The 21,882-nt window shown below is 42.1% G+C and overlaps 1 protein-coding gene across 4 annotated transcripts in view; it reads right to left on the bottom strand.

Moving 5' to 3' along the window:
- The window catches only part of ERBB4 (erb-b2 receptor tyrosine kinase 4), a 2,403,189-nt gene that overhangs the window by 1,533,080 nt on the left and 848,227 nt on the right, over nt 1-21,882 (bottom strand). For all 4 annotated transcript variants that reach the window (XM_029606129.1, XM_029606130.1, XM_029606131.1 and 1 more), the window contains exon 2: nt 4,982-5,133. In XM_029606129.1, coding sequence (XP_029461989.1) covers nt 4,982-5,133 — 152 coding nt within the window. The remainder of the gene's footprint in view (nt 1-4,981; nt 5,134-21,882) is intronic.

Here is a 21,882-nt window from a genome sequence, read left to right as displayed (position 1 = left end):
GAAGATAGTGCATGGATGGAACATCTTCCCAATGGAGATGGAGACAAACACAATATCTGAATTCAAAAAGCATGGGATAAACACAGGGGATCTCTGAAGGCATGATGGGAATTGTGAAGCTAAACGAGTTGAGCAGATGGGCAGACTAGATAGGCATATGGTCTTTTTCCACCATCACGTTTCTATGTTTCTGGTTTGGAAGAAACAAATGGCATATTAATCCTAGCAAGAAAGAGATCCTGTAAATTAGTAAACAGAATAGCAACTTGGTCTATGAAGCCTACATTGTAAGGTATTACTTTACCATTTCACTTCCAGGATTGTAGTTAAATTCAAGTCTCTCAGTGGAACCTCACATTTGTTTGGTTGTTAAAACTTGCTTCTTTCAGTTACATAGATTGTGTTCATTGTTCTTGTTATATCCCATCTTGATCACTGCAATTAATTATAGGGATGTGCAGAGGGAAGGCATACATTGCATTTGTGATTCGGATTCATCGGGGCGCAAATGCGTTACATTTGGCCGTATGGCGCCCCGATGCATTAATACGGCGAGTTAAATTCGTGTCCCAGCTAAAATTAAAATTAACTACAACTCCCACCCTCCTGACCCCCCAAGACTTACCAAAACTCCCTGGTGGTCCAGCGGGGACTCCAGAAGCCATCACTGCATTCTCACACCCTCGTTTGCCGGTTTCATCATGGCGCCGATAGCCTGTGTCACAGGGGCTATCGGTGCCATTGGTCAGCCCCTGTCACATGGTCACTGGCAGCCCCTGTGACATAGTATGGGCAAAGGCTATCGGCGCCATTTTGAGTCCTGGTATTGGAAGGCCGGCATGCAGGAGGTCGCTCTGGGACCCCCGTTGGACCCACAGGGACTTTTGGCCAGCTTGGGGGGGCCTCCTGACCCCCACAAGACTTGCCAAAAGTGTGACATAGTGAGGGCAAAGGCGATTGGTGCCATTTTGAGTATTGGCATCGAACGGCCGGCGTGCAGGCTGTCGCTCCCGGACCCCCAGCAAACGAGGGTGTGAGAATGCAGTGATGGCTTCTGGAGTCCCCGCTGGACCACCAGGGAGTTTTGGTAAGTCTTGGGGGGGGGGGTCAGGAGGGTGGGGGGGTTTAAATTTTTATTTAGGAGGCCGAATAAAACAGAAATCTGTTAAATACATGGGGAGTTGCGAAGCGTTTCGCCTCCCCACGTATTTAACAGATAGGACAAAATAAGTTGCGGATTACAAATACGTGGAAAACGGATGCACACCCCTAATTAATTGTTCATTAGTTTACCTCAAAATTTGATGAATACAGTTGGTCTTAAATATTGTGATCATGTGAGCTCAGTGTTGCATCAGTTGCTCTGACTATCTATTGTTTTCAGGATACAATTTCAAAATTATCAGTTTTAAAGTTCTAAATGGACAAGGGACATTTTGCTAAGCCTTCCATCTCTATCCTTATGTACCTAAAAGAGCACTTCATTCCAAGCTCTTCTGGCCCCCCATCTCTGACTGAACTGTGGCTAGTAGAGAGTCGAGACTAGTTTATCCTGAAAACAATACATAGACAGGGTAACCTATGAAACACTGAGTTCACATGATCACAATATTTAAGTCCAACCAGCATGCAAGCAGCTGCATTCTGCACCAATTGTATTCAGTGAATTTTGAGGAAAACTAATGAGCAATGAATTGCAGTAATCAAGTTGGGATATTACAAGCACAATGGGCATAATGTACATGATTGAAAGTTTTAACAACCAAAAAAATTTGAGGTTCCATTAAGATACTTGAATCTAACTTTAGAAGTGCGCTGAATTTATGGAATAGTTTTCTGTGGGATGTTATTGGTTTTTAAACAACCTTGACTTGTTTTGTAAACATGTCAAAACATGATTGCTTTCTCAAGCTTTTGGTCCCTTTCTGTTAAAATAACCACCATAACTTTTATTACATATTTTAAGATTAAACTTTTTATATATTGTAAATGTTTTTGATTAGTTAGTTATGAGATTTGAGAGAAGGGTTGCAGATTAGTATTTTATGTTTTGGCTTTTTTCTAGTTTCTTAATGTGTTATTTTGTTTTTGTGTGTTTTTATATTGTACCTTTTACGTTTCTTGATATTTGATGTTATTTGCACATCACACTGTACATAAGAAAGGTGGCTTATAAATACAATTATTGATTGACTGATATATCTATCAGCCTACAATGTTTTAAAAGCAATTGGCCACAAATATACATATTTTAATTTTCCAATTTAAGAATCAATACCATATTATTGAATGTCAATATTTGTATACAATGTTTTTATTTTTAAGTTAGGCAGTGAAAATTGCAAATGTAGTACAAAGGGAGCATTTGTTTGATCAAAAAATGTCCAATAAATTTAAAAGTGAAGATATCAAAGGAAAATTTTCAAAAATATTTACTTACTCAAAAGGCAAATGCCTACTTTAGGCAATTTTTGTTGAGGCTATAATATTTTGGCACAATAATGATAAAATAGTGCAGATTATATTTTTTAGATGTCTATTTTTCACATATTGGGAAATGTATGAATCTTGACATTTCTTGTAAAGATGAAGCTTGATACTCCATCAGTTTTCTTCTTTTATCCATGATGTCTGTGATAATACAATTATTTAGCTCAGAAAAGTCTAGGATACGGCAAACACTAAACTAGAAAGCATTGCCAGAAGCACATCGAACACAGGCAAGCTTTTTTTTTTCATTGTACTCAAACGAAGCATCCCTATAGGTACCTCTTATACGAATAAAAGGTTAATCCTGTGCAATCTTTGTGTGAGGAGTTTGCCTTGTATGGCAGAAGAACCACACTTCTCTTTTGCAGTCGATAAAATACATTTGTTTTCTTTCCTTTCTTTACATGGATAAATTATTTATGAGTGTAAAATAGGATTTGCATGTATTATATCAATGTTATGAGTGTATGCAAATGCATATGCTCATAAAAACACATATTCAAGTAGATTTTCAAAACCCTACGTGCGGCCAAGCCAGGAGATATGCACGTGATTCATAAATGCGCAGGCCATGCAGATTTTAAAAGGCCTGCGGACTCGCACGGACTCACACCCTCGTTTGCTGGGGGTCCGGGAGCGACCGCCTGCACGCCGGCCGTTCGATGCCAATACTCAAAATGGCACCAATCGCCTTTGCCCTCACTATGTCACACTTTTGACAAGTCTTGTGGGGGTCAGGAGTCTTGTGGTGGTCAGGAGGCCCCCCCCCCCCCAAGCTGACTCGCTGGTGTGCACATTACAGAGGTTTTGAGTTAAAGGAATGGGACATGGGTGGGGTTTTGGCAGGACGTGGGGGAGGCATGGGCAGACTGGGAGAGCCTCAGGAAGTCAGCATCACGCTCAAGTGCACACCGGGATCCCACAACCATGTAACTTGCTTCTGTTACAGACTGCATAGAAGTACTGAAATTAAAAAAATGAGGGTAGTCAGTGGGGTTTTAGGGGTCAGGGCTAGTAGGCTAAAAGGGAATCAAGTTAGTTAAGGGGTTTAGGAAGTCTGCTCCTTTACTGGGGTGAACTGGGAGGGAACAAGGAAATAGGCCTAAGGTGTCGCTGAGCGTACTGGCTAAAATTGCTCTATATATGCGCGCGATACGGTATTCGCGTGCACATGTGCACATCAGTATAAAATCAACGTGCCCAATGCGCACTCTGGCAAATGCGTGCATAAGTGCACATGCGTGCGGATAACACCATATCTTGGGTGTATGTGGGTGGAATTTTAGCCAGTACACACGGTGACGCATTAGGCCTATTTCCCTGTTCTCTCCCAGTTCACCCCAGTAAAGGAGCAGATTTCCAAAACTCCCTATCTAATTTGCCTCCCTTTTACCTTACTAGCCCCGACTCCTAAAACCCCGCTGACTACCCTAATTTTTTAATTTCAGTACTTATACACAGTCCATAGTAGAAGCAAGTTACGCAGTTGTGAGATCCCAGCGCGGGCTTGTGCGCGACACTGATTTCATGGCGCTGTCCAGGCCCACCCATGACCTGCCCAAAGCCTGTCCACATCCTGTCCCTTTAGCTCAAAACTGTTGTAATACAAGTACCAGGAGATACGCTTATGGCCGCAGGCTTATTAAAATTTGTGCGGTCCACACACTTACGAGTCACGCATGTATCTCCCAGTTTGGCAATGCATAGAGTTTTGAAATCTACCTGTATGTGTATAATGAAATGAAACAAAATTTAACAATGCAGTACCCAGCCCCAGAAAAACAAAACAAATAAAGATGTTCCCATGTAACTCCCCATATCATTAAATCCACTAAACAAAACACAACAAAAAATAACTTATTTATGGCACATTCATATTTCTTCTAGTGTATGGCCAATGTGGAACAATAAGTCTATTTTTTAATTTGCATAAGCAATTCAATTTTGTCACTTAATAAATGTGCCTCACTTATGCTATAGTGAAACTTGTTTTGAGAACAAGATCATCACACTCACAGGGATGAGAGTTTTGATGTGTCATTAATGCTGAAAATATAAAAAAAAAAATAAAATATATATATATATATAGATATGTGTGTGTGTATGTATATATATATACACATATAGATATGTGTATATGTGTGTATATATATATATATATATATATATATATATATATATATATGTGTGTGTGTGTGTGTGTGTATATATATACACACACACACACACAGACACACACAAATATATATATACATTTTTCCCTTTTGGCTTTCTTGTAAAGTTATTCTTATATGACACATTTTTAGGATTACCATATGTAAACCACAAGTAAACAGCATAAACTAATGGGACAATACCTTTCTCAATGTGAAAGGAAAAGTGAAAAAGTTCATATTTGGCAATCCATATTTTGCTTCCTATCATTAAGTATGTCAAGGGCTAAACTACTGTGTAAGAAGTACAATAAGCCAAGTGAAAACCAAAACCCTACCTTTAGGAAGGAGAGATCCCTGTTGCGCTCTATACTGGTGATCTCCAGATTTCCCATCACTACCTCGCAGTTTTCATAGTATTTACGCAGGGCACGATATTGCTGATCCAGGTCAGACAGAGAACTTAATTTATTTTCAGTACCAGTACACACTAGAAAATAAAAGATAAAAATAAAAAAAATCAATAAATATATCAAAGAATAATGTATTAACATGAAAGGCATACACAGGAAGAGCAATGAAAAATGTATTTACCAATAGACTAATTTAATGGCAATGAAAACCCTTTGTTCATCTACCTTTCATCCTTTGAAAGAACATATTTAAATGGCCTTATTGTAGATGCAGTGCTATAGCCGTATTAAATGTATTTCATGACATTTTAGGTGGCATTACTACTTAAGAGGAGAATGCAATGGTGAAAGTCCCCACATACTTTGATACTACAAGGGCTATTTGAAATTGGCCTCATTATGGCATTACTGAAATTTATACTCTTATTGAAAAGTCTGAATTTTCTAAAAACAATAACAAAGTCAAGCCCCCAATGCTTTACTACTAGAAATAGATGGGCCCCGTGCTGCATGGCCGGAGCCCACCCTTGACAGCAGTGGGCCCGGTGATGAGGACAGAGGGGGGGGGAGGGGAGGGCAGGAGGAAGATTGGAGTGGCCAGAGAACCTCCGTTCCTGCCCTTCCTACCTGTTTCAGCAGGCTAGCAAGGGCAGAGACCAAGCGACATCATGGCCTCGCCCCGGGGCTATGACATCAAAAGGGGGGGTGCCGGCGGTGATGATGCTTATGGCCCCTTAAAGGGCCACGGCACAGTGTAAGCAATCCCTAACCGTGCCACTGCAGCAGTGGCAATTAAAGGTGACGAGTCTGCAAGGCATGGAGATGTCATGCTGCCTCAGGACAGCAGAAGCAAGGACAAGAGGCCATCTACTAGCAGCCAGGCTGATCAAATTACAATAAAGTTGGTAGGCAAGGAGTCCAGAGGCCCACCAGTACTAACCACTCTATTCGAACTATAGGAGGGTGTGCCAAGGAAAATGAGGAAGAAAATCAAAAAGAGAAAATATATCAACATCTTTACCATCCTGCATGGATGGCGAAAACTGGAAGGGAGAAAGAAATGGAGAGCAGGATCAGCAACCCTGGACAAAGAAAGAAAAATACCAAAAATCATAGTCAACTGGATGAAGGCTTTTATGTACATGATGAGCATGGTGGACACCAGACCCGTCACAATATGGACCCATGTTGAGCTAACATTTTACAGGCATACCAAGAACACGAGTGTTGGGCATGGCTCAGCTACGATGAACAATTCTGGGACAAGATGGAGGAGAATCGATTTATGACATGGGGAACCCAGGACGTAAGTCTATGGATAAATCAGATGACCAGGAAATCTACTGAACAAGGAATACGGTCAAGGTTTGCAAGGAGAACATCACCAGTCAGGCATGTGGCAAGACAAGCGCACGAACAAGATAGCACTTGCTGGTGGTATAACAAGACAGTTTGTACCTTTCCAGACTGTAAATTTAATCACGTGTGCACAGCATGTGCAGCACCACACCCAATGATGAAATGTGCAAAAAAACAGCCGATGGGGGAAAAAGCCCAAAGCAACTTGAAAAGGGGCATTTGGAAAAAGCACCGTCACCCATCAGATTGGAAGCAATTCAACCATGGCTGGATATATATCCAAATCAACAAAAGGCACATAAAATAGCCCAACGGTTTCATAATACCCTTGGGCTATTTTATAATACCTTTCCAAGGCTGCATTGAAGAAATACATACAAGTAACGCACCATCCGCAAAACAACACATGCATATGGTGCAAGTAAAGTTAGAGACGGAAATCGCACTGGGCAGAATAGCTGGTCCATTCAGCGAACAACCTTTTCAGCACATGTTCCTTTCACCATTGGCTGTCAACTCCAAAAAGGGAAAATACCGGCTGATGCAGAATTTATCATACCCACCAGGTCAGTCGGTGAACAACCAATTGCCGCATGAGGAGTGCACAGTGCAGTATGCATCATTTGATTCCGCAGTAGCACTGGTACGAGCTTGTGGAAACGGGGCCCTAATGGTGAAAGTGGACATCAAATCCACCATCCGATTACTGTCGTTACACCCGAAAACTTTTCCATTACTTGGTTTCAATTTCGAAGATCATTATTTCTTCGACAAATGCATGCCCAAGGAATGTTCGGTCTCATGCTCTTACTTCAAGCTATTTAGCTCTTTCCTGCATTGGGTCATGGTAAAACGGGCAGCATCGCACAACATTATTCATTACTTGGATGTCTTTCTATTCGTGGGCCCTAGAGAGTCAAACTCATGCCACAGCCACTTAGAGGAATTCCAAAAAATAACTGGGGAATTTGGTGTTCTGCTGGCTCTTAACAAAATGGAAGGCCCTGCAACCATTATAACCTTCCTGGGCATCGAGATAGATTCTAACAAGATGATAGCGAGGTTACCAGAATAGAAAGTCGGCAATCTACGAATAATTATCCAGCAAGCGACCGCGGCAAACAAAATAACCCTACGGGACGTTCAATCCATTTTGGGATCATTGAACTTCACATGCTGAGTGATTCCTATGGGTAGAGCATTCATGAGAAGACTAGAAACGGCAACCGCGGGAGTGCAATGACCCCTATCATTTCCTATGTGTCTCAAAAGACATCCGAGCAGATTTTCAAATATGGAACTCATTCCTCACCAAATTTAATGGAGTATTGGTGACACAGGGGCCACCGTTGCCCAATCAAGACAAACATTCACACAAATGCATCAGGAGGTTGGGGTTTTGGAGCAATTTGTCAGGATTCATGGTGCACGGAAAGATGGCCTGAAGAATGGATCTCACAAGGCCTTACTAAGAAGGTTACCTTTTTGGAACTCTTCCCTATATGGGTGATACTGGTATTGTTGAGCGACAGGATAAGAAATAAACATCATATTTTGGTATGATAACCAAGCAGTAGTGTAGGTATTAAACACACAATCGGCTGCCCGATGGTTGTCAATTTGCTGAGGGAAATAGTTTTATAGGCATTAACAAATAACACCACACTGCGTGCTAGGCACGTGCCAGGAATACGTAACGGTGCAGTGGATTCCTTATCCCATGCTAAATGGCATTTGTTTCGTAAGCAGGTACCAACAGCAGACGAAGCTGGGACACCATTTCCAGCTCGCTTATGGAATATTGGTCGACAACCACACCGGAACTAATATGCAGATCAGTCGCCCCATCCACTTGGTCCTCGTACTGCCAGGGATATGAGGTTGTGACCAAGTTCTTGGGAGAGAACGGTTGGCAGCAAGGCCTGATAAGCGATGAACTGATTGTCAAATACATAGATGCAGCAAAGCAGGGCGAATTAGCAAGGAACACCATAATAAAATGACTGGCCAGATTGGCATTCTTTACTAAGGCATGTGGCTGGGGTGATCCCACCAAGTCATTCATTATCAAAAAGATAATGACCGGAAGGGCGAGAAAAATTGGTACCACCAAGGATAGCAGGCATCCCATCACACACAACATGCTAAGGACATTATGGACTCAGTTATCATCAATTTGCTCTTCAGATTTTGAAACAAGACTTTTTCGCCTGACATTCTCTTTAGCATTCTTCGGAGCATTCAGAGTGAGTGAATTGGTGGCAGACAATAAGGAAGACAAAGGAACTAGCGGACTACTTATGAAGAATGTGGTGTGGACGTCAGAGAAATTAACAATAACAATACAGAAATCCAAGATGGACCAAGAAGAACGAGGAACTACATTATCACTTAAGAAAATACCGGAGTGTGAAACTTGTCCGATTTACAATATGAGAAATTATCGGGCGGTGCGGCCAGGCAGGAGAGTGCACCTGCTGATACATGCAGATGGTACTCCACTTACCAGATTCCAATTCTCTGCAGTACTCAGAGCATCAGAAGCAGAAATGAAATTGGACCCATAAAAGTTCACCACCCACTCATTCCGAATTGGTACGGCCACAAGTGCAGCGCAAGCTGGACTCGAGACGGCTGCAATAAAGAAAATTGGACATTGGGGATCTAAGGCGGTTAAATCATATGTCCGTTTAGACAGAGTCGACACAGCTAACAAGAATTGTTAATTTTATCTTTCAGATGGCCAGCAGAGACAGAGTATAGCATGGATTATCGGTCACTCTTATGTTTCTGGGTGGCTAAGAAAGCACGCGAACAACCATACGGACAACATTTGGGACTGGTGCCAAAAGGTTGGGTCATCGAATGGATAGGAAAGCCCTTTATATGGTGCCTGAAGGACTCGAGGGCAGCTCCAGATGTAATAATATTGCACCTGGGAGGCAATGACTTGTGTTCATGGACATGTAAGCGCTTGGTAAAAAAGGTAAAATGCGACCTGGCCAGGAAACTGGAGCTATACCCGAGGGCCGTGGTATGCTGGTCTGATATCATACCCAGACCAAAATGGAAAGAATCAAAGTTATGGTGTCATGAGAGAAAGAAGGTAAATTGACAAATTGGCTTATGGATACAAAAAATGGGGGGACAGCAGATATCAGTGGGCTGACGATATGTCCCCAAGGCTGTTCAGACCGGACTGAATACACTTATCCAATATTGGATATCACATATTCAATAATACTCTACAAAATGCCATTGAGGCACAAGACAGTAAGGTTAAAGGCCACAGTTTATATATTAGTGGGGGACACGAGGCAAGGATCCTCCTACCTCATGTCTTGGCAGGTACCCGGGCTGGTTGTGCCGGATTACAAGTGGTGCTGATGACATCACCTGATGGCAGGGTAGCCGTCAGCGCCGGGAGGCAAAAAAGGCAATGGCCCCCTTGCTTGGGAACAAGGTGGGGGGCCCATGGAGTCAGGCTGCCTTGCTTGGTTCATGCGGCGGGCAGTGGTAGAAATAACATGCCACCGGCTCGGGTATCCCAAAAAAGTTATGTTATGTTTAAAATAAAAGCTGCGGCCATTTTATACCAAGTATGTGTGATTATTAATACAGCAGATAATGACCAAAAGGGTTGTTAAGGTATGGCTAAGGTAAATTTGAAGGGATGAGGGACAAAGGAATAAGTGGCAGTGCTAGCGTTAAAGGAAAATTATTTCAGTATGGTAATACAGCACCTTCAAAATACATCTTTGTAAACTGATAAACACATTAATATATCACCACAACCAATGAAACAAAGATCACACAAATCACTGAAGACATACCCCAGGTGATTTAAAAAGAAATAATTCACATACTCCTGACATTAGTAGGAAGATAAGAATCACATATATGCCATCACTCAGTTTTTTTCTCAGTTTCAGTTGAGTATTTGTCAATGTTTTTTTTTTTTGCTTGACTGCTTGTAGACAAAAGACTGCATTGGATTAAAGTCAACTACTTTATCTAATTTTTAAAACATACCTGTTTTCTCTCTCATGCCTCAAAAATGTGATTCCATTTTAGGATTATACTATATCTCTCTTTTCTTTTACCAAATTGATCCCATTAATTCAAGAGAAAATATGCAAAATGTCAAGCATACATAGGCCACAATAGCCATCTAGTAGGCAAATCTATGAATGTAACACGATTCTAGTGCAGCCATTGCAGAAGAAGGTAATGACAACCATAGTAATATGTTACCATGGCCAAAGTGTGCAAGAAGGAGGCAATATAGTAGACCCCTCCTTCTTATTATTTACAAGGAGATGGAAACCCTATGAGCTACTCCCTCCTTATAAGTGGAAAAGAAAAAGATGAAATCAGCTTTTACAAGTATCATCCTTTCCTCCAATTATAAAAGGAGAAAGAGGGCATCCTGACAGGCTAACAAGGAGGCAGTGGCAGGCCCATGGACATTCTTCCTCCTGATGTTAACCAGCACAAAGATTGTGAGGTGCCGACAGGATTCCCAATCAACTTGCAAGTGACCAGCAGGAGAATAATGGAGCCTGTAGTTCTCCCAGTTCTCTCTAGGAGTAATGTAAATGCCAATATAGTTGGGAGGCCTGTGGGTTCTTCTTTGCATGGTTTCCATGTTAGTCCACTTAAATATCTAAATAAGGGTCAACAAACTATCTATAGGTGATAATGTTTTATTGGACTAGTTTAAAAGGTATTACCTACAACTTGTTTGTTTACTTTCATGTCTACATTTGCATTGAAATGTAAATAATTTTAATACAATGTGTGAAACTTATCACACAGAATTTTCAAAAAAGTTGCATGCGTAATTGTCACGTACTGTTGTAGCAATTTTCAAAAGCCTATTTACGCACTTAAAGTATTTACATTCATAAAACCTATTGACAATTCAATGGCACATATTATAGAAATTTTTGAAAGCCCACTTACACAAGTAAAGTGCATTTACATGTACAAAACCCAGTTTTAAGCAAGTAAATCCTTTTTAAAATCACCCCCTAATTGCGATGGCTTTGCGTGTGATAAATGTACAACAACTATTTTGTACCACAGAAATGCATTTAGCATGCAGTAAACCCTTTTAGTGTACAAGAAATGCAGTAGCAGTACTTAGTACATATACGGGTAGATTTTTAAATGCCCACGGGTGTAAAATACGACCTTTATGCACACGGCTGGGTCTTGTGTGTGCTGGGCGAATTTTCCAAGAGGCCCAGCCATGCGTGTAAAGGCTGGTACACACTCAAGTGCCAGGCTTCTTGGAAGGGGTGGGCTAGACGCGCACACATAAGTTTAAAAATGTACCCCATATCCCTTAATCACCAAGCTCAAAGTAATTCCCAGTGCTCTAAAGCAGCAGTTTACCATCACCACAAAAGAAAATTAACTAGCTAAAATAGCTTTGTTCCTGGTGTGCCGATATACTATAGAAGTGACATTTGCTTTTTTTCTTCATCTACTGTGATGCATACCAAAGATATCCATCTTCCATAAAGAAAATCATTGAATACAATTGGATACATAGAGAAATCCCTGTGACAATATGAGCAGTATACAGTGTCCCTATTGTAAGTAGTACTACACATTCTTTGGTAGGAATTAAACAAACATAGTACTCTCTTTCTAAATATTTTCTTTGCCTTTGTATTTCTGCTGGGAACAGGCGTTAATTGATGAGCGCTCCCACAAGTTGAACAGAAAAGCTGAAAAAAACAGCTTTTCTGTTAATATCACAATGATATTAAGTAGGAGGAACAAATCTTTAAAAAAAAAAAAAAAAAAAAAAAGCACCGTCGGCCAGGTTAAGGAAAAGGATGCCCAGTTAACAAGCATCCGTTTCCTGAACCCCTGGCTGTCTGTTTTCCTAAGCAGCAGACGGCTGGCCGCTTGCGGGCTCCCGTTCTCAAGGAGGTGCTAGGGGCACACAAGTGACCCTAGTGCATCCTTGATAATGCAACCCGATTTAAATATTGCATGGCGCCCCCAGGAGGGGCACCTGGGGGCACATTAGGAAAGCGGGTGCTGAGTGTTCAGTGCCCAATTTCAGCGCACATATATTGCATCGGCCCCAAAGTAGGTGATTTATGCTTTAATCTTAATTCTGCTCTGCCTCTGTGTGACCTTGGAAAATCAACTTTACTTCCTGTGTTCCATTTGGGGAACTGTTATACAATTGCTGCTACCTTGTACACTACTGTATATAAATATTATTTTGGGACAACTCATTGACTCTGTGACCTAGATTAGATTCCCAGACCAGCTGAAGCTGGGAATACTGCAGAAGTAGCATGCACTACCTCTGGGGGAAGACGTCCTACCCCTCTCACAGTGTTAGCACCTAGTGGTCAGACTTAGTCTCGAGGGTTAGGGTCCTGGAGGGAAGAAGCTGTGGTTTGTGGTCTCTTGGCTGAACTGAGTTGGAAAGGATTTATAAAAACAGAGGAAACATCCTGTCCAGGAAGTTGCAAATGAAGGGTTTATGGTGCTTTAGTCCAATATAAGCAAACTTCAAACTGACCTGGAAACCCAAAGGAGCAGGAGGAAACTACCAGTCCAAGAATGAATAAATATAGATATTATCTTGTCTAATATGAAACATTCTTTTATATTTATTTTTTCATAACTCTCATCTTAAATGACTATTGCACTTCAGTGGTGAAATTACAAATGTAGTTCAATTTTATTCTCTTTCTCCTTTCAACGTTTACCCTCTCATTTTTAAATCTAGCTTTAGAGACTAAAGTTTACTTTCATACAAAATGCATAAATGAATAAAAAATAAGGTATCATTGAGAATAATCCAATTTAAGTGAATGCGACATACATTTGATCAGCAAATGAAAGTTAAACAGTAGACAATGTTGAAATAACATCAGGCTCATCGATTCTTTGAGATTGTTTATGAAAACAGAATTAAAATTTCCCTCTCTGGTTAAATGACGCGTAAATCCATTGGATTTATGTGCGCCGGGCCTATTTTAGAAAGGCCCAGCGACGCGTGTATGTCCCGGGGCTTCGAAAATGAGGAAGGGGTGGGGTGGGGCCAGAGGCCTCCGGCACAGCGGCCATTTGCTGCTGTTTCGGAGGATCATGATCCTGGAGGCTGCCAGTGCGCACAACTTGCGCCTGCCCAGAGGAAGGTGCAACAGGTAAAATAAAGGTCGGGGTAGGTTTAGGATAGGGAGTTGGGAACTGGGGAAGGCCGCGGGCATTGATGCATACAAGTTGCACAATTGTGCACCCCCTTGCGTGCACCGACACCCGATTTTATAACATGCGCGCGCACGTTATAAAATCGGGTGTCCGGTAGCTCACATACATAGATGCGCGCGCAACCTTTCAAAATCTACCCCTTTGTGAGCAGGCTGATCAGAGTGGTGCAACTTAGCCTGATAACCTATCCAGCAATGTAGCAATATTCAGGTCTAAACTTAGACAGATATGAGTTATCTGCTTAAGTAGCACTTTCTATAGGAATATTTTATTATATTTATTTAAAAAGTATTCTATACCACCACTCACGATAATATCAACAGTTTCCTATAAAAAATCATATACATAAAATATGAAGTACAATACACTGTATTTCTGACAAAGACTCTATACAAACTAGATGCAGAAAGAATAATTTTTTCTGGAGCTCCTTCTTAACATTCCCTTCAGCAGTATAACACTGCTGTTAGAGAGAGAGAGAGAGAGAGACTAGCCATGATGGCCTCTCCCTAGATAGGTATTTGTATCCCTATGGGAGGCCCACCTAGTAACTTGAGGTGAGGTTTAGGTATTAGTGTAGGGGGTTAGGGCCACTTTGACATTCAACGTGAGATGTACGAACAGAACAGTGGTCTCTTGTGAAGATTTGATGACCTACGGAGTGAGGAAACTCACCCAAAGATGTGATTTGTACAATGTTCTCTCCACCTAGTTTGATGTTACCCAGGTAGAGTGTCCATCAAGCTAGGGATACAAATACCTATCTAGGGAGAGGACATTATGGCTAGTCTCTCTCTCTCTCTCTCTCATCTGTGCACCCTGGGACCATTAAGAATTAGGGATGTGAATCGTTTTAGGACGATTAAAATTATCGTCCGATAATTTTAATATTGTCTTAAACCGTTATGGAACACAATACAATAGAGATTCTAACGATTTATCGTTATAAATCGTTAGAATCGTGAGCCGGCACACTAAAACCCCCTAAAACCCACCCCCGACCCTTTAAATTAAATCCCCCACCCTCCCGAACCCCCCCCAAATGACTTAAATAACCTGCGGGTCCAGCGGCGGTCCGGAACGGCAGCGGTCCGGAACGGGCTCCTGCTCCTGAATCTTGTTGTCTTCAGCTGGCGCCATTTTCCAAAATGGCGCCGAAAAATGGCGGCGGCCATAGACGAACACGATTGGACGGCAGGAGGTCCTTCCGGACCCCCGCTGGACTTTTGGCAAGTCTCGTGGGGGTCAGGAGGCCCCCCACAAGCTGGCCAAAAGTTCCTGGAGGTCCAGCGGGGGTCAGGGAGCGATTTCCCGCCGCAAATCGTTTTCGTACGGAAAATGGCGCCGGCAGGAGATCGACTGCAGGAGGTTGTTCAGCGAGGCGCCGGAACCCTCGCTGAACGACCTCCTGCAGTCGATCTCCTGCCGGCGCCATTTTCCGTACGAAACGATTCGTGGCGGGAAATCGCTCCCTGACCCCCGCTGGACCTCCAGGAACTTTTGGCCAGCTTGTGGGGGGCCTCCTGACCCCACGAGACTTGCCAAAAGTCCAGCGGGGGTCCGGAAGGACCTCCTGCCGTCCAATCGTGTTCGTCTATGGCCGCCGCCATTTTTCGGCGCCATTTTGGAAAATGGCGCCGGCTGAAGACAACAAGATTCAGGAGCAGGAGCCCGTTTCGGACCGCTGCCGTTCCGGACCGCCGCTGGACCCGCAGGTTATTTAAGTCATTTGGGGGGGGTTCGGGAGGGTGGGGGATTTAATTTAAAGGGTCGGGGGTGGGTTTTAGGGGGTTTTAATGTGCCGGTTTTGCGATTTTTCGATTTTTAGATTTTTCACGATTTTTCACGATATTTTACCCCCCCCAACGGCAACAATACGATTCCCTCCCCCTCCCAGCCGAAATCGATCGTTAAGACGATCGAGGACACGATTCACATCCCTATTAAGAATGGTCCCCCCAGTGGTTGCATGCAGGAAATACTACAGGTCTGGCACTTATCGCAAAATCTGAAAATGTTATCACTATTTGCGCTAACTTAGCTCTTCGCATAGGTAATTAGCACAAATTGCGATAAACTGTATGTTAGCATAAAATACACCCCTTTTGCTATCGCATGCAATACTTATCACATTTTGATAAATCCAGGCCTAAGTTAGCCAACTGGCTAACTAAGAATAACAGTTTACACATTTTCAAATTATATGACTATGATTTAGAAAGGGAGCAAGGAGCAAAGGAAAGTAGAACAATAATGGTCATTTATGTTAAACTGAAAAGATCCATGAAAAAAAAATGTACATTTTAATGTGAAAAAGGATGGGTTACATATTCAGCTGCTGTCCAGCCAGCAAACTTTGTAAGGATATTCAGCAGTGCACCTGAATATCCTTACAAAGTTATCTTAAAGTTATCAAGATAAATGTAGTACATCAGGATAAACTTATCTGGCTATATATTAGCTGTACAATACTGAAAATTGTCATTTATCTGGTTAACCTACTGCCTGATTAAGGCTTTTCTCCCATTCTGTATCTCTGGAAAATTACTTTGATGAATCAGGCCCTTCGATGGATAACCATCTCCTTCCTGGAACACCCCTGCTCTGTTTCAAACTAGACAATTGCATTATCCTGCTATTGTGGAGCCAGTCAGTGGGATTTTCAAATCCTGCTGTTTGTCCAGCTAAGTCTGAACTTAGCCAGACAAAAGGCATTTGAATATCAGTCTTGGTGGCTCCAAAATATAAACAAATCAGCAATTTATAAAGTTAGATTTCATTGAGAACTAAATAGTAAAACTATTTTTTATATAACAAATTTTGGGATGGGGGAATGTATGATAGCTATGTGATGGGTTGAAATGTAGTCAATAAGGAAGATGAAACCTACTGCCTAACCTATGTGGAGGAAGCAAATGAAAATTGTGGCACCCAATCACAATGGCTCTTTTGACACTATCTAGGCAGTAACTTATCTGTGACTCTGGTAGTTTATTTCCTGTTTTAAGTGTAACCCTGTAGGGGTGTGCATCCGTTTTCCACATATTTGTAATCCGCAACTTATTTTTTGCAATCTGTTGAATACGTGGGGAGGCGAAACGCATCGCGACTCCCCACGTATTCAACAGATATCCGTTGTATTCGGCCTCCTAAATAAACATTTAAACCCCCCACCCTCCTGACCCCCCCCCCCCCAAGACTTACCAAAACTCCCTGGTGGTCCAGCGGGGTGGTCCACCAGGGAGTTTTGGTAAGTCTTGGGGGGTTGTAGTTAATTTAGTAGTAACGTATTTACAGATCGACAACTTATTGAATTCTCCATACGTTCGCATGGAAAGGAATTGACCCCCCACGAATATGGATCGCGTACGCAACGAAAACTTTTTGCCTGCACATCTCTATAACCCTGCCTGGCGTAAAGCCCAGGACATTAGCTTTTTAGGATTCTTATTAGTCAGGTGGTTCATCAGGTTCTGTGGTTGACTTGAGGGTGAATCATTCAATATATAGGACTGACTGGAACCCTCTAGAAGTTAATTGCTCCTTTTTAACAACAGAATACAATTTTCTTAAAGAACTTTATAGTTTTCTCTCTTGCTGGAAAAAAATCAAATCCCAGTTAACAAAGACAGGCTGCAAACAAGTGATCGTGGTTCCAAACAGAAGTCTGTTTATTTACAGGAGGAAATTATTTACACAGTCCAAGCCAGAAGTAGGTTCACAGTGAATGCTTATTGTAACAAGAGCCTGCAATAATAGCAAACTACAAATTACTTCTGACTTAGCCATAAGTTTGGAAGAAACTAAGAGAATGCAATAGACAGACTCAGCCTAGTCAAGAGCAAGGGATAGCAGAATATATGGAAAATCAATGCTTTTTGGCTGATGATGCCACATTGTCTGATGAGAGCACAAATAGCATTTATTTTAAATATGAAGTATCATAGTTTTGGAGTACTGGGAATGGTAGGTTTTTAAAATGACAATTGTAAACTTTAACATATAATACTGTTTATTTTAATTATTGTTACTATGAACATAATAGGTTGTGCCTGTACTGTAAAACTGTAACATGCTGTGGGCTATACAGATAGGGCATGAAATCAAGTTTAACAAAACAAAATAAATATTTACAGCTGTTTAGCTTCCTTGAATTACCAAATCTTCAAAATTTTAACATTTCAGCTTTAGAGATAAGAATCCTGCTCAGGTCCCCTAGCATATAAATTACTCACAACTTTCATAAGCACAGTACTAGCTGTGGCTCTTGGAACAAAGATCTAATTGATGTACCACATAATCTTCCTAGGGGCATAGATAGAGGCCCAGCCCAGGAGCAGTGTGTAAGGCTAGAATCTTCATTGTTACAGGAGCTCATGCAAAAGGATATTGTCTTTTCAAGTTCCTCCTGCAGAAGTGTTGCATGGAGGAAGACCTGTCTCTAGTTCTCTTATTCATTGCCATATCTAGAATTTAAAAAGCTGTGATTAATAAACTGAGGGAACTTAATGGTGGAAAATCAAATGATTCAGCAGATAATGCTAAAAACTAAATTTTCAAGCAGTATGTAAGTTCTCCTCAGTGCCCAGGCATCATCACCTTCCCTTCTCTCTCACCCCACCCTCTGGCATCATCACATTACCTTCCTTTCTCCCTCCATTATCTTGGCACCATCATCACCACCTTCTCTTCCCTTCCTCCTCCCTCCCATCACCATCATCACTATCGCCTTTATTTCCCCTCCCATGACAATACCACCTTTATTTACTTCCCTCTTTCCCCACCCACTGACATCATCATCACCTTCCCTTTCTTCCCACACCCCTCTCTCTCTATCCCCTGGCATTATAACTTTCTCTTACATTCCTTCTCCCTCCACCCCCCCCCCCCCCCAGCATCATTATCACCATCTCTTCCCTCTTTGCTGGTATCCCCCTCCCCCTACCTCTTGGCATAATCATTCCTTCCCTTTCCTTCAACCTCTCTCCTTCCTGGCATCACCACCTTTCTTCTCCCTCCACTGTCTGGCATCATTATCTTCTCTGCCCTTCCATTCTCTCTTAACCCCTAACATCATACAGGGGCAGTTTTAGGATTTTTCCACTCCTAGGATTTCACCTCCTACCTCCTCTAAGAGTCTGTTACAGAGTAGCAGAGGACTGTTTTCTGCTGAATGAGATACCGCAGAGCTGAAAGGCAACAAATCTTAGCTAGTCCACTGCCCCTAAATGTTTTCTGCCATAGTCATCATGAGTGCCTACTAACAAATCCAGGGCTGCCATCACCATCTCTTTCCTTCCCTCTCCCATCTCCCCACACCCCCCAACATCATCATTCCCTTCCCTCTCTCACCCCTAACCCCTGGCATCATCACATTTTCTTCCCTTCCCTTTCCTCTCCTGCACACCCTCTGGCACAGTTCAGCTGGTCCTTCTCCCCCACTACCCCATGTCCTGCAACCAGCAGAATTCAGCTGGTGCCATGACTTCATCTCTTCTGCTTCTTTCCCCTCTGCAATAGGAATTGCATAGTACAAGAAGGTCTTCTTGAGACTAAGGAGTCCTACACAGTTTCAACTGCAGAGGAATATCCAAATGGGAGAATAGCAGCAGCAGATAAGCACTGCTTCTATGAACCCTTCTATTGCAGGTGGTCAATTGTGCAAACCAGGAGTGGCATGGTGAAAGATAAAATTAAGACTGCAGGCCAGCATTTCAAATCTTCTCATTAGGATCTGGCTAACAGCTGTATGAAAATTTTGCAGGCACACTTGCACATGAGCTATGGCATACTATATGCCACAACCTGTTGGGAAATGATGATCTATGGGTGCCCAAACTTAATAGAGCATCCATTAATGTTAGGCTCAATCGATAAGAAAGAATGAGGATTTGAGGACTGAAGATTAAAAAAAAAAAAGAAAAATTAAGAGAACTTTAGCTCCTTACCCTCTGTAGAGATGAAGAAAGTGTCAACTAATATACAAGCAATGTTCTATATGTTTGATCCCTGCCCATCCCATCATGTGAAAAAAACTACCTGAATAAGTGATGGAGTCTTTGGGGATGATTGTAAATAGATCTCTAGAAGAGGGTTTTGTTTCCCCCCATTTAAAACATTTTATAATAACTCCAGTATTGAAAAATAATGAACATCTGTCAATTTATGCAAATTATTGGTCCATTGCTAGCATTACATTTTTGGCAAAAATAATTGCATGGGTTGTTACTGCTCAATTAATCTCATTCCTGGAGTAGAGGGACAGTTGGACTGCTTCAAGGATGAATTTCATCCTGGTTTTAGTAATGAAACTCTCCTTATCTCAGTCCAGAAAGAGATTTTGCAGCATTTGGATAGGGGGGAGCAGATAATTTAATATCGCTAGATATGACTGTAGCCCTTGAGCTAGGCATCTTTAAGATATGCCTCTTGCTGGGGATTAGAGAGCAGGTACTGAAACGGTTAGCTTCTTTTTTATCTAACTGTTCAGCTTCAGTTTGTACTAATGGATCAGCCTCCTCTCTAGTTATAGTGACCTGACCTGTAAGTCCTACTGGATTCATCACGGTCCCCATTACTGTTTAACATAGAAACATAGAAATGATGGCAGAAAAAGACCAATCAGCCCTTCGAGTCTGCCCAGCAAGCTCCCACACTTATTTCCCCATACTTATCTATTTCACTGACCACCAAGTTCAGGGCCCTTGCTGGTAACTGTTTGATTAAAATTTCCTGCCATCCCCTGCCATTGATGCAGAGAGCAATGTTGGAGTTGCACCAAAGGTGAGCATAAGGCTTAATGGTTAAGGGTAGTAACCGCCGCATCAAGCAAGTTACCCCAATGCTTGTTTACCCAGACTGCCCAGATCAATGCCTTGTTGAATGTTGTCTGAATGTAAATCCTCTTTTCCACATTTCCCCCTGCCATTGAAGCAGAGAGCAACGCTGCATATGCATTCAAAGTGAAGTATGAGGCTTAATTGGCTTAGGGTAGTAACTGCTGCAATAAGCAAGCTACCCCCAAGTTTATTTGTATACCCAGACTGTGTAGTTCAGTCCTTGTTGGTTGTTTCTGCATCTGCTGGGGAAAGTGCTGCACTTGGTGGATCCAATAAGCAGAGATAATACTCAAGCTTTGGCTCACCTCCTTCAAGGTTTAAAAGTGATTTCTAACTGGTAATGTGCAACAAATTGTCATTGAATACTTAAACAGAGGCTCTTAGTGCGGGAAAAGTGATTTGGTTTCCTACACGATGTCTCTGAATTGGGATTTTGGCAGGATATCCTCTATTAAGTCTGTGAAGTCTCTTGGGGGGGGGGAGGGGCATTTTTTACTCGATGCTTAATTTAGAGGCACATGTTGCCCACGAAGTTTACACTACTTTTTTCAAATTTAGAATGGTGCGACTATATCCCCTGATGGTTTTGAAGTTCTCTAAGACCATGGGTTATGCCTTGGGTAATTGTATCTGAAGTACTGTAATGGCCTATGCCTTGTTCTGCCTGAGAGACCGATGCATATTCTTCAAGTGCTCCAGGATGCAGCAGCAGCAAGAGTAGTGCTAAGATAGCCTAAAGTTTCCCCCACTACTCATGTGTTGCATTTTTTTGCATTGGCTTCTGTGATGATCATGGGGTAGCGCCTCCTTGTGGTCCCTGAGATGTGTGTCTGTACTCTTCTATATAAGGGAGACAGCAAGGGGTAACGAGTGAGTCCTTACTTCCACACCTTTGGATGTAGCCTCAGGCTTACCTCAGGGCCTAGTAGCTAGTCCAGACTGGTGGCATTGCCTCCTTGTGGAGAAGAGTGGAAAGAACACCATTGTTCAGAGTTGCATGCTTGGCTGCCTTGTTTCCAGGCTCATAAGTAATTTAACAGCAAGCTCAGTTAAGTGTCTACAAAAGAAACATCAACTCTGGAGACAGGTTTCCCCGGGAAAGTGGGGGTGTGAATAAGGCAAGAGTCCAAACTCTTCTCTGGGGTAGCCCCCAAAGCCTCTTCTCTCTAGGCTCCGATCCCTTAATGGGGACTATCGAGATCCTTCCAGACTTAGAAAAATTTTATGAACCTGCCCTTTTTCCAACAGGGCTCAAAAAATAATATTAAGAATAATAAATTAAAACATAGTCTTTTCTTCTTTGCTCAGCTTAGGAGTGCAAAAAAACAAACCCCAGTTTTTTCCCACCATTGGACCAGGCTTATTGTCATTGCTGTGCCC

This window comes from Rhinatrema bivittatum, chromosome 6 (genome assembly GCF_901001135.1).
Source record: "Rhinatrema bivittatum chromosome 6, aRhiBiv1.1, whole genome shotgun sequence".
Taxonomy (NCBI): Eukaryota; Metazoa; Chordata; class Amphibia; order Gymnophiona; family Rhinatrematidae; genus Rhinatrema; species Rhinatrema bivittatum.
The sequence above is the reverse complement of the archived record's forward strand: the minus strand, read 5'-3'. Positions and strand labels throughout refer to the sequence as shown.